Source organism: Rhinoraja longicauda, chromosome 12, assembly GCF_053455715.1.
Source record: "Rhinoraja longicauda isolate Sanriku21f chromosome 12, sRhiLon1.1, whole genome shotgun sequence".
NCBI lineage: Eukaryota > Metazoa > Chordata > Chondrichthyes > Rajiformes > Arhynchobatidae > Rhinoraja > Rhinoraja longicauda.
The window spans coordinates 12,819,343-12,833,073 of record NC_135964.1 but is presented as its reverse complement, the minus strand read 5'-3'; the positions used below and the strand labels follow the sequence as shown (position 1 = coordinate 12,833,073).

The window sequence follows — 13,731 nt, the reverse complement described above, 5'->3', positions numbered from 1 at the left end:
ATGACCGTAAAGATGTACCTATCTCCAATAAAAAAATTATCTCTAAGAATAAACAATGCTAACACTGATATTCAATAGAAAAAGAAAAACAGATTGCTGAATAACTTTAAGTGCTTTTATGCTGCCAAGATAAATGTCACTCCTATTTTAAGTTTTTACTTTAATCTTATGTTCGTTTTACTAACTTCCATTTCTTTTGTTACATTGTCAGGAGCCACAGAACAGTGGAAAAAATAGGTCTTCAACAACCTTAGCAAACAAGAAGAATTTGTAAAAACCTGTATATTTTGTATTTGTATATTATTTTGACAATTAATTTAATATAATAAACTTAAATGTATTCTTTAACTAACAGAACTGACATTAAAACATGTTTTAATCTACGAAAGAGAAATATTTACAACCATACAACCTTAAATTTGAATTACAAAGAACATATATTAGATTATTGCAAAATCTGAAAACATCTTTATCACAGTTGATCATATTTTTTTTCATACGTACCATTTTGATATTTAGATATACTGAATCAAGGAAAATTTAAAGCTGTCCTCCTACATGATCATTGTGATCTGGAAAATTTTGAAGGCCAGAGCCTCATGTAAAATAAAATCCTAATGGATAATGTTTTTTGATAACCTGGTCAGCATGGATCAGTTGGGCAAAAAGGTCTGTTCCGCTGTATAATTCTGTTATAATTCAGATTTATTAACTCATGCACATTAAATGTGCAACTGTACAATATTCAATTTTATGAGCCCCAATTCCTCAGCGATGCTGTCTATGCATGGACAAGGAACGTGACTTATATGCCCACATTGAACCAGACCATTGTTAGAACAAAACAATGATCAGAAGCAACTCTGGTAAAACCCATCAGGACACTATGATGGTTTTGAATTAAGGCACAATGTTCTGGAGTAACTTAGCAGGTCAAACACTCACCCCGCTGAGTTACTCCAGCACATTGTGTCTTTTTTTGTAAACCAGCATCTGCAGTTCCCTGTGTTAAAATGTTTTGTTTCATCGTTTTCACAGAGATAATATGTACCATATACATTCAATTTGTTGATCTGAGTTTTTCTTTTTTAAGCAGACTGCTGAAAGATTTTCCATCCAAACTTCACCTCTAACAATTTCCTCGTATGATGTCACAGTTGCCCATGTTTACCAGTGGAAGCATGGTCAGTCACTTTTAAACACTTTGAGAACATAACCAAATGACCTCTAGATTCCCTTACATTACCATCACCTTCCATCCCTGAAAATTAAAGTGGTGATAGAAAGCATGTTTTCATTGTACCTCACATTTGTAATTTCTGAGCATTTCAGTAAATGTAACAAAATCAGCGGAGAATTTAGACAAAAGGAACTGCAGATATTAGTTTACAAAAAATGTCCTGGAGTAACTCAGCAGGTCAGGCACCATCTCTGGAGAACATGGGATGTTTCGGGTTGGCACTCTTATTTGGACTGAAGAGTCCAAACCCGAAACATCCCATGTTCTCCAGAATGCTGCCTAACTTTAAAAAAAATTATTATCAAAAAATACATTATTCAAGAAATAAATATATACAAAACACGTTCCTTCCAAAACTCCATCCGACATTCTCGGAGGCTACAAATACATTCAATACATATATTCAATACACCAATCACACAAAATTACTCCCCACCCTTGCCACTCATGTGGCTCACTGGCGTGGAATCCCTTCCCTTATTTTATTATTCCAGCACTTTGTGTCTTTTTTCTCAGCTAAGAGTTTGCCCCAGTGCAGGGAAGCACAATGCATTCAGGCACTGTTGCACGCAGGTGACAAAGAACCCTGCAGGAACTATCTTCTGTTATCTTTTCAGAAATATTTGGGAGAGTTGGATTCTTCATGACATCAGGCCAGAGATTTGATTGCAGCTGAAATCTGACTTGATTTTCTTAAGTCAATACAGGAGGACTGCTTTGCATGGCTGTGAAAATGACAACAGCACCTAATCTTATACATTTGGTTAAATCGGTATGGCCCTTGTTAACATTAGTCGATGGCTAAACTCTACATTAGACATGCTGGGTATTTTCATCATTTTCAACAGTACAGCAGAGGCACAGGCCCTTTGGTCCACGAGTTCTCTTTTCATTTCTGCAATTGACATGTCTTGGTGTGCTATTTAGAATGCCTCTTAAGTTTATTCAGATCCACCAACAAATAAAACACATTAACTACTTGCAAGTAGTTGGATCATGGCATTAATACTATTTACCGAGTTATAAAACGTCTCATTATATTCTTTCATCGTTTTGTAATTTTCTGAATGTGCAAGAAGAGAGATAGTGTTAAAGTGTACCAGATTTTTTTTGCCAAAACTGATGATATCCTTTCCAGAATCAAAAGATATTGAAAAAAGTCAATACTTATCAGGATCATTGCAGAACTGCAGCATTTTAAATAAAATTTGACAGCAATAATAAAATTGTGTGCTGCAGTTGCTTTTACTTTGATATGAACATTAAAATAGAGCTGCAAATAAGTAAATTTTCTTCATTCTGTGTTGGTCAGTACTATAACAACATTTAAAAGGCATTTGTGTAGGAAGGAACTGCAGATGCTGGTTTAAACCAAAGATAGACACAAAATGCTGGACTAACTCAGCGGGACAGGCAGCATCTCTGGAGAGAAGAAATGGGTGACGTTTCAGGTCGAGACTTCAGACTGAGTCAGGGGAGGGGGAGATACAGAGATAAGGAAGTGTAAGGTGTGAGAACAAGACATCAAAGGAGGTGAAGCTCAAGGAAAATGTAGCACAGGTAAGCACCAAGAAAACACACGTGGCTGTGGTAGCGAGTCCGAGTTAAAACGTGGTCGTAGAATTGGATAGCAGGAGGAATCACAGAGGGGGAGTAGCGAGAGAGGATGTTTCAGAACTCTCGTTGGAGAACCTCTGCAAAGTAGGCATGCCTTGAGGAGATTTCGCAGTGGAGCAGATAAAATGTGTGGGAAGGAACTGCAGATGCTGGTTTAAACTGAAGATAGATGTGTGTTTTCTTGGTGCTTGCCTGTGCTACATTTTCCTTGATCTCCACCCCCTTTGATGTCTCATTCACACACCTTACACTTCCTTATCTCTGTATCTCCCCCTCCCGATTCTCAGTCTGAAGAAGGGTCTCGACCCGAAACGTCACCCATTCCTTCTGTCAAGAGATGCTATCTGCCCCACTTGAGTTACTCCAGCATTTTGTGTCTATAAAAGGCATTTGGACAGTACATGGATAGGAAAGATTTAGAGGGATATGGGCCAAATACGGCAGGTGGGACTAGTGTAGTTGGATCATCTTGGTCGGCATGGGAATGTTGGGGTAAAGGGTCTGTTTTTATGCTGTGTGACTCAATTACATAAACTGGTAAAATGTGAAATGAATGGAATATGAAAGGTAGTAACTTTCCTTCACTACATAAGCTACTTTCAGGAAGAACCAGTGACCTACCACCCAATATAATCATACAGTATGCTTTTATTCAGGTCTACCAGTTGTAACACACAGAAAAATGGTCCTTGAATTAAGTGAACGGAGTGTGGATATTTCAATACCATTTTTGGAAATGTTCACTAAAACGTGAAATATTAAAAACCATTTTAATATCCCTTGGGGTTCTCTTTTAAATCGCTCACATGTGCATTTTGGGAATTATTCTACAGGATTTCCTCAGAAGTCTGTAGCATTGGCAGAGTTTATTGGCCACGAAATTGTACAATTATCTGAGAAGATAAATACTGTACAATTTCCTAATCTTTCAGTTCATGGTGGAAAAATAGAACCAGAAAAATTGTGTCAAATCTTAGTATATTACTGGGGATGGAACTGTGTCTCAGAATCACCAACTACCTGACTGGACGACCACAGTATGTCAGGCTACAGAAGTGTGTCTCAAACATGGTAGTGAGCAACACAGAGGCTCCACAGGGGGCGGTCCTCTCTCCCTTCCTGTTCACCATCCACCCCTCAGACTTCAGATACAACTCAGAGGGAAGATGAATACATAGTCAACGACTTTGTTGAGTGGTGTGGGCTGAATCACCTGTAGCTCAACACCAACAAGACTAAGGAGGTAGTGGTGGACTTTAGGAGGAGAGCAACACCCCTGTCCTCTGTCTCCATCAGAGGTGTGGATGTGCAGTTTACCAAGGAGTACTAATACCTTAGAGTTTACCTGGACAGTAAACTGGACTGGTCCAGGGACGCTGAGGCACTGTATAAGAAGGGACAGAGCCGTCTGTACTTTCTGAGGAGGTTCCGCTCTTTCAACGTCTGCTGTACGATGCTGCAGATGTTCTACCAATCGGTAGAGACCAGTGCCATCTTCTTCGCTGCCGTGTGCTGGGGCAGTAGAGTGAAGGGTGGATGGCAACAGAATTAACAAGTTCATCAGGAAGGCTGGCTCCGTCCTAGGGGTGGAGATGAATTCAATGGAGATGGTCTTGGAGGGGAGAATGCTCCTCAAACTGTGGAGCATCTTAGACAATACAGCCCACCCCCTCCATGACACACTGGTCAACCTGAGAACCTTCAGTAACAGACTGGTTCCACCAAGATGCAGCACAGAATGCCAAAGGAGATCCTTTTCCCTGTGTACAACTCTTCCCCCTTCTGTCATGGGGCAGATGGACTCACACCCCGATCTTTGCACATCCTCAATCCTGGACTTTCCACTCATCATTTTAATTTCACTTTAATTTCATGTATCTTGTTGTGTTTCATGACTGTTGGCAGACCGATTTCCCTCCGGGAATAAATAAAGTTCTATCAGATCGTATTATTTAGGAAACCCTACTTCCATTTAGCATAAGAGATCAAAACATCTGAAGAAGTGGCCCAACCCAAAATTGAGGGTGTGCAGCGTCGGTTCACCAGGTTAATTCCCGGGATGGAGGGACTGACGTATGATGAAAGAATGGGTCGACTGGGCTTGTATTCACTGGAATTTAGAAGGATGAGAGGGGATCTTCAAAGGTCTTTTATTGTCACATATACCAATTAAGGTACAGGATATGCGAATTACCATAGAACCAAATGAAAAATAAAGAAACAAGACACACAAATACATAAAAGTTAATTTAAACATCCACCACAGTGGATTCCCCACATTCCTCACTGTGATGGAAGGCAAAAAAGTCCAAGCTTCTTCCTCTTTATTTCTCCCGTTGTCGGGGCAGTCGAACCATCCGTCGGAACGATTGAAGCTCCCATGTCGGGGTGGTCGAAGCTCGGTCTCTGACCAGAGACCGCGAGCTCGTGATTTTAAGTCTGCAAGCACTCACGGTTGGAGCTCCGAGTTCGATCCCTGACAAAGGGATCAAGGACTCCGCGATGTTAAAGTCCCGCAGGCCCCCGCGGTTGGAGCTCTCAAAGGTCAGTCTCCAGTAAAGGCTGCCAACTCCTCGATGTTAGGCCGCAGTGCGGACGGAGATACGATACGGAAAGAAATCGCATCTCCGTCGAGGTAAGAGATTAGAAAATGTTTCCCCCAACCCCCCCCCCCCCCACATAAAATAAGCTGAAGAACACTAAAAACATACATTTAACACATGTTATTTAAACACAAAGGAAAGGACAGACAGACTGTTGGCGAGGCAGCCATTGCTGGCGCCATCCGGTGGTTTCAATAGTTATAGCATCTCATAGAAACATAAAATTCTTAAGGATGCAGGAAAAACATTCCCGATGTTGGGGGAGTCCAGAACCAGGGGTCACAGTTTAAGAATAAGGGGTAGGCCATTTAGGACTGAGATGAGGAAAAACATTTTCACCCAGAGAGTTGTGAATCTGTGGAATTCTCTGCCACAGAAGGAAATGGAGGCCAATTCACTGGGTGTTTTCAAGAGAGAGTTAGATTTAGCTCTTAGGGAATCAAGGGATATGGGGAGAACGCAGGAACGGGGTACTGATCATATTGAATGGCGGTGTTTGGAGACACATTTTCAAGAAGAAAATCACTCCCGCGCATGCGCACATGCATGCGTGGACTTTGCTAAGTCGTTCAATCAATCAACCATCCCCTCTTTTTCCAAAAGAGAAAAACTGTCAGATGTAGAATGGATGTGACTCAGCGGTCTCTGCACTCTTGCAGAGGTCGATACAGCCGCTGTGAGTGAGCCTCCTTTCTTGCAGCAAACGCTTCCTCGTCTGCGAGTCGCTAATGCCAAGCACAGTCTTGTCACGGAGCAAGCTGTCCGTCATGCACTGGCAGAAATTACAGGACTTCGCTAGTGTTCTCAGACTAGCGAGAAACGATTCAAAGTTCTCACCTGCTTTTTGCTGTCTCTTGTTGAAAAAGTACCGCTCATTCTTCTCGCCAATGGCGTAGCACTCGAACGCCCGAATGATCTCAGCCATTTCACAGCTCTCCTCCTCGCTGGCGAACACGAAACTGTTGTAAATCTCAAGTCCTGACGGGCCAATTGTATGGAGGAACAATGCCGTCTGGCCGGCTGAAGTTTGCTTGTCTAGCTGTGCGACCACGCTGTAGTTAGATCACATCTGCAGCCATGTTTTCCAACCCTCAATCACTCCGCGATTGAGTGGTCGTACACCGCTCACGGGAGGCAGACCGGTAGCGTGCTGTGGGGTGCGACCGGTTGCTAGCTGCGTAGGCTGCTGGTCGCTCATCCCCTCGTCCCCAGCACTCGTCGCACTGTGCTGCTGAACGGTCGACTGCCCCTCCCCCAGCGTCGTCATGTCGTTTTGCGGCTGGAATTACCCTTTTACTTGCCTTGAATCCTGCTCCCACACCCGTCCCTCGGCGCTTGACATTTTCGCTAGTCTTTAGCTACCAACTGTCCTAGCCGGGACTTTCAGGTTGTGGCAGAAATAAAAATGATTTTCTAAGGCACCAGCACTGCCACCATGTTTGGAGACATGTTTTCAAGAAGGAAATCACTCCCGCGCATGCGCACGCGTGGACTTTATTAAGCCGTTCAATCAATCTTTTCTTTTTTGTTTTTCTGCTTTTCTGCTTTCTACTGTACAACCGCCGGGCTGGGCTATCTCGTGCAGGTTTCGCTCACGTGGGTACTGGTTGCAATAGGGTTATTTAGATTTTTATGTGGGCAAGTTTGGTGAGATGATCCATGTCCAAGTTGTCGAGCTGTGACTTGAAGAGTGACAAGGTTGGTGCACATCTGGTGGTGTCGGGAAGGATGTTCCACTCTGGAATAGTCCATGGATATAGTGACTATAGGTAGCTATTTTTGTTTGCTCTAATTCTAGTATAAATAAAGTGACCCGAGGACTATAATCAGGTCAATCAAAACATTGTAAATCAAACATTACATGGATATTGTATATCATAACAGGCGGTGCTGGCGCGAAGGGCCAAATGGCCTACTCCTGCACCTATTTTCAATGTTTCTATGTAACCTATCAGTCAGAGAGTTGTGAATCTGTGGAATTCTCTGCCTCAAAAGGCAGTGGAGGCCAATTCTCTGTATGCATTCAAGAGAGAGCTGGATAGAGCTCTTAAGGATGGCAGAGTCAGGGGGTATGGGGAGAAAGCAGGAACGGGGTACTGATTGAGAATGATCAGCCATGATCACATTGAATGGTGGTGCTGGCTCGAAGGGCCGAATGACCTCCTCATGCATGACCAACTGACTTACTCCTTCCTGCACCTTGTGTCTTTGTAGATGTAAGGCGGCAGCAGCCTGTGTTAGCAGCAGCAGCAGCCTGTGTTAGCAGCAGCAGCAGCAGCAACCTGTGTTAGCAGCAGCAGCAGCCTGTGTTAGCAGCAGCAGCAGCAGCCTGTGTTAGCAGCAGCAGCAGCAGCAGCCTGTGTTATCAGCAGCAGCAGCCTGTGTTAGCAGCAGCAGCAGCAGCCTGTGTTAGCAGCAGCAGCAGCAGCCTGTGTTAGCAGCAGCCTGTGTTAGCAGCAGCAGCCTGTGTTAGCAGCAGCAGCCTGTGTTAGCAGCAGCAGCCTGTGTTAGCAGCAGCAGCCTGTGTTAGCAGCAGCAGCCTGTGTTAGCAGCAGCAGCCTGTGTTAGCAGCAGCAGCCTGTGTTAGCAGCAGCAGCCTGTGTTAGCAGCAGCAGCCTGTGTTAGCAGCAGCAGCCTGTGTTAGCAGCAGCAGCCTGTGTTAGCAGCAGCAGCCTGTGTTAGCAGCAGCAGCCTGTGTTAGCAGCAGCAGCCTGTGTTAGCAGCAGCCTGTGTTAGCAGCAGCAGCCTGTGTTAGCAGCAGCAGCAGCAGCAGCAGCAGCCTGTGTTAGCAGCAGCAGCAGCAGCCTGTGTTGCAGCAGCAGGGGAGGTGGGACTCGGCCTCCAGGTGGCGCCGCGGCTGGGTGATGGCCGCCTCTGCAGCTCCGTCCTTCCTGTTCCGACGCTTTGAATGTTGGCGTCGCTATGGTTACCGCGGTCCGCCGACACGGTTGAACCGCTCAACTTGAACGGATTGCGACGCATTGCAGCCGGCAATTCACGGAGACGCTGAGGAAAATAACGTATCGCCAAGTGCGGTGTCCGTAAACGCAGCGGCAGCGTCAGCGTCAGCAGCAGAGCACGCACGGCACCATGAGCTTCACGCTGACCCAGAGCCTGCAGGGCAGGCAGAGGTTCAGGGCCGAGCGGCCTCACGACTACATCTACGGTAAAACCGGCTGCCCACATCATTGACAGTCATTCGTTTCAGTTTTCGTTTTGCATGACTTGGAAAAAAAAAATTTGACCACGAACTTTCTTTCTATTAACTTTCTCTAATTGTTATCTTGGGTAATCTACTATCAGTAAAATGATCCCTTTTAGGACCAGTTTTGAGTCCACACCCACATTGAGGGGCTCAATGCATAGCTTGTCAAACTTCTCTGGAGTAAGCTTGTTCAAAATGCCTCTGACTTTCCTGAAGATTCCATACCCAAAATGGTATGAACATTGCCTGAAGAGGGTCAAAGATGTTGGCTGTCCATTCCCTCCTGAGTTCCTGCAGCACTTTGTGGTTTTTCTTTGTAAACCATCATCTTAAGTTCCTTATTCACAAAATGCTGGAGTAACTCAGCAGGTCAGGCAGCATCTTGGGAGAGAAGGAATGGGTGACGTTTCGGGTCGAGACCCTTCTTCAGTCTGAAGAAGGGTCTCGACCCGAAACGTCACCCATTCCTTCTCTCCCGAGATGCTGCCTGCCCTGCTGAGTTACTCCAGCATTTTGTGAATAAAAACCTTCGATTTGTACCAGCATCTGCAGTTATCATCTTATATCTTAAGTTCCTTGTGCCTCTTTAACATTGAACTCTCCAATTCTGAGTAATACCCTCCCCTCTCTTCCACTATCTCCCACTACCTTTTTTAATTGAAAAATAAACTTTATTTGTTATAAAAGATATGCACAAATAAAAACCGTGCAACACTCTTAATACATTCATTGTGGCCCGACATTCAATATTGCAAATGTAATACCCAATAGTGTTCGCACTTCCCTTTATCCCAACACCCCTTTCACCATTACGAGAACACAAAGTGCTGGAGGAACTCAGCGGGTCAGGCAGCATCTCTGGAGGACATGGATATGCGATGTTTTGGGTTGGGACCCTTCAGAATGAATGAAGTTGAGGAAGAAAGCTGGAAAAGATAGGTGGGGGTGGGACAAAGCCTGGCAAGTGAACCCCTGCTCCTTTCATCTCCCATCCCTAACTACTCTATTTCTCGTTTATCCACCCTCTCCCTTCTTCCCCCATCCACCTATATCCCTCCCTTTGGCTTTACATATCATTCCTCCTCTCCTTATGTGACCATTTTATCTCCTTTTCAGCTCTAGCCTGTGTTACTTACTCTGCCGATCACCTTCTCCGTCAGGCAGCATCTGTGGAGAAAAGGACCGGGCGACATTTCGTGTCGAGACCCTTCTTCAGACTGATGTCAGGGGAAGGGGCGGGACAAAGATAGGATGTAGTAGGAGACAGGAAGACTAGTGGCAGAACTGGGAAGGGGAGGGGAAAGAGAGGGACAGAGGAACTATTCAAAGTTAGAGAAGTCAATGTCCATACCGCTGGGGTGTAAACTGCTCAAACGAAATCTGAGATGCTGTTCCCCCATTTGCGCTGGGCCTCACTATGACATTGGAGGAGGCCCAGGACAGAAAGGTCAGTCAGATTGGGAATGAGAGGGGGAGTTGAAGTGCTGAGCCTCCGGGAGATCAGGTTGGTTAAGGCGGACTGAGCGGAGATGTTGAGCGAAACGATCGCCGAGCCTGCGCTTGGTCTCGCTGATGTAGAGAAGTTGACATCTGGAACAGTGGATACAATAAATGAGGTTGGAGGAGGTGCAGGTGAACCTCTGCCTCACCTGGAAAGACTGTTTGGGTCCTTGGATGGAGTCGAGGGGGGAGGTAAAGGGACAGATGTTGCATTTCCTGCGGTGGAGTGGTTTGGGTAAGAAGGGATGGAGTGGTTTGGGTAAGAAGGGACGAGTGGACCAGGGAGTTACAGAGGGAACAGTCTCTGCGGAAAGCAGAAAGGGGTGGAGATGGGAAGATGTGGCCAGTAGTGGGATTCCGTTGGAGGTGGCGGAAATGTTGGAGGATAATTTGTTGTATGTGACGGCTGATGGGGTGGAAGGTGAGGACAAGGGGGACTCTATCCTTGTTACGAATGGAGAGAGGGGGAGCAAGAGCGGAGCTGCGGGATATAGATGAGACCCTAGTGAGAGCCTCATCTGTAATGGTGGAGGGGAACCCCCGTTTCCTAAAGAATGAGGACATCTCTGATGCCCGAGTATGAAACACCTCATCCTGGGCGCAGATGCGGCGTTTACGGAGGAATTGGGAGTAGGGGATAGAGTTTTTACAGGAAACAGGGATCCCACTACTGCCCACATCTTCCCACTACTGGCCACATAAAATTAAGCAAGCTATTTGAGATTTGGAGGCATTATTATCTAAATTGAATTCTCCCTTTGCTGGACACATTGAATGGTGCAGTGCAGAAAGAGTCTGGTGGGAATATATGCTAACTTTCTTGCAATATTTATCAAATTCCCCTTTTGAAAAGAATTGTTAAATATGCCAGACCAAATTTCAGACCAAATCCCAAATTCCTCATGTCATCTGCTTTTTATATCAACTGTCCTAAATTTGTACCCATTAACATAGAAAAGTACAGTAGAGGAACAGGCAGTTCAGCCCACAATAACTGTGCTGATCATGATGCCAAGACCAACCCCTATCTGCACATAATCCATATACCTCCATTACTTGCGCTTATCTTAAACACCACAATTGCATCTGCCTCCACCACTATCCCAGGCACTCATCACCCTCTGTGGAAAAAACCTCCTTTAAACTTTCCCCCTCTCACCTTAAACATCCCCCCTCTAGTATTTGATATTTTCATCCTGGGAATTAGGGTAGACCGTCAGAACCTATCTTTGCCTCTCATAATTTTATATATTTCTATCAGGTCTCCCGCAACCTGATAACTATCACAATCACAATCAAGGGATAAGAAGGGATACATTCAGAATCCTGCAAAAGAGATAGGCCCTGGGAAATGTTGCTTAACAGAGAGACTTGGCAGGATGAGTACAAACCTTCTCTGAAGGTGGCAACACAGATAGAAAGGGTGGTGAAGAAGGGGTATAAGAAAATAACTGCAGATGCTGGTACAAATCGATTTATTCAAAAAATGCTGGAGTAACTCAGCAGGTCAGGCAGCATCTCGGGAGAGAAGGAATGGGTGATGTTTCGGGTCGAGACCCTTCTTCAGACTGAAGAAGGTCTGAAGAAGGGTCTCGACCCGAAACGTCACCCATTCCTTCTCTCCCGAGATGCTGCCTGACCTGCTGAGTTACTCCAGCATTTTGTGAATAAATCGTGGTGAAGAAGGGGTATGGCACACTTGCTTGCCCTCATCAGCCGTGGCACTGAATGCAAGAGTGGGGACTTCATATTACATTTGTACAGGAAGACTGGTTCCACCACACTGAGGACATCGTATGTTGTGCTTGCCACGCTGCGGGACGAATGGGATTAAACTGGACAGGGTGCAGAAAAGGATGTTTCCTGGACTGGAGGCAAGATTGGATTGACTGGAGTGAAGGAGATTGGGGGTAACCTGATCACCAAGGGTATGGATACTGTCTTTGTTCCTAGGGCAGAGAGGTCTAAAACTAGATGCATAGGCTTAAGAGAGAGGGGAAAGATTTAAAGGATAAATGTAGGGGACATTTTTAACCAGAGGGCAGTGGGTATATGGAAGCAGCTGCAAGAAAAAGTGGTAGAGGCGGATGCAATTACAATGTTTAAATGACATTTGGACAGGTACATGGGAAAGATTTAGATGGGCCAAATGCTTTGAAAATATTAGATGGGCATATTGATTGGTACACAAAGTGCTGGAGTAACTCAGCAGGCCAGGCAGCATCTCTGGAGAAATAGAATTGGTGATGTTTCGGGTCGGGACCCTTCTTCAGATTTTTCAAAACCCTTAATGGTTAGTATGGATGTGTTGGCACAAATGGTCGTGCTCTGTGACCCTAAGGACAAAAGCAGTAATACATAGACAGGTAATAAACAAGGAGAGAAATTTAGCAAAGATTATAAAAACAAGCTAGGAGAATTTCTTTAAGTAGATAAAAAAGGAATAGAGATGTCCAGGTGAACATTTTCCACAGAGAAAATAAGATTATGGAAATAGTTATGTGGACAAGGAAATTGCAGCGGAGTTAAACAAATATTTTGCATCAGGCCTTATGGCAGGAGATGCTACCATATGGTGTAGGTGTGAGGTAAAATTTAAGGGGAGTTTGTGGAAAAATGGAGAGAATAAAATGGAACATTCCACTACAATGAATAATGCTGCAAATCCACTCCTTGAGGCAATTTACAGAGGACCAATTAACCTATTTTAAAAAAACACGTTTTTGGGATGTGGGAGGAAACCAGAGAACCAGGAGGAAACCCACGCAGTTACAGGGAGAACATTGAAATCACACAGACAGCATCAGAATCAAACCCGGGTCTCCGGTGCTGTGAGGCAGCAGCTCTCCAAGCTATATTCTTACTTTTGTTTAGCAACGGAGGTAATCAAGAGGCACTACCCTTGAAATCCAGCTATTTGACACAAGAATAAGTTGTGTGCCTTCAAAATGGGTTGATCAAACAGTTTATGATGCGTCTTTCACACTCGAGACATGTTGTTTGTACCTTTCACTGTTGTGGAATGTAAGAAGAACATAGACACAAAAAGCTGGAGTAACTCAGCGGGACACGCAGCATCTCTGGAGAGAAGGAATGGGTGATGTTTTGGGTCAAGACCCTTCTTCAGACAGGTTAGGGAAAAGGGAAACGAGATCTAGACGATGATGTAGAGAGATAAAGACCAATGAATGAAAGATGTGCAAAAAAGTAACAATGATAAAGGAAACGGGCTGCTTATTGGGTAAAAACGAGAAGCTAATGCGACTTGGGTGGGGGAGGGATAGAGAGAGAGGGAATGCCGGGACTACCTGAAGTGAGAGAAATCAAAATTCATACCACTGGGCTGTAAACTGCCCAGGCGAAATATGAGATGCTGTACCTCCAATTTGCGTTTAGCCTCACTCTGACAATGGAGGAGACCGACAGCAAGGTCTGTGTGGGGATGGGAAGGAGAATTAAAGTAAGCACGTGGGCTGGATCCAAATTTATGGAGGCATTGCGAGGGCAGGGCTGAGGATCAACGCTGACCACTGTTAGTAGATTCAGGGCAAGAGATGGCTGTCAGA

General features: G+C 44.8%; 1 protein-coding gene across 3 annotated transcripts in view; it reads left to right on the top strand.

The window, feature by feature from the left end:
- The first annotated feature begins 1,126 nt into the window (after positions 1–1,126).
- The window catches only part of cfap91 (cilia and flagella associated protein 91), a 68,125-nt gene continuing 55,520 nt past the window's right edge, over positions 1,127–13,731 (top strand). For 2 of the 3 annotated variants that reach the window (XM_078408657.1, XM_078408656.1), the window contains exon 1: positions 8,332–8,626. In XM_078408657.1, the coding sequence (XP_078264783.1) occupies positions 8,551–8,626 (76 nt within the window). In that variant the 5' untranslated portion in view covers positions 8,332–8,550. Of the gene's footprint in view, positions 1,185–8,331; positions 8,627–13,731 lie in introns of those variants that run through there. The other variant, XM_078408658.1, reaches the window with a different exon arrangement.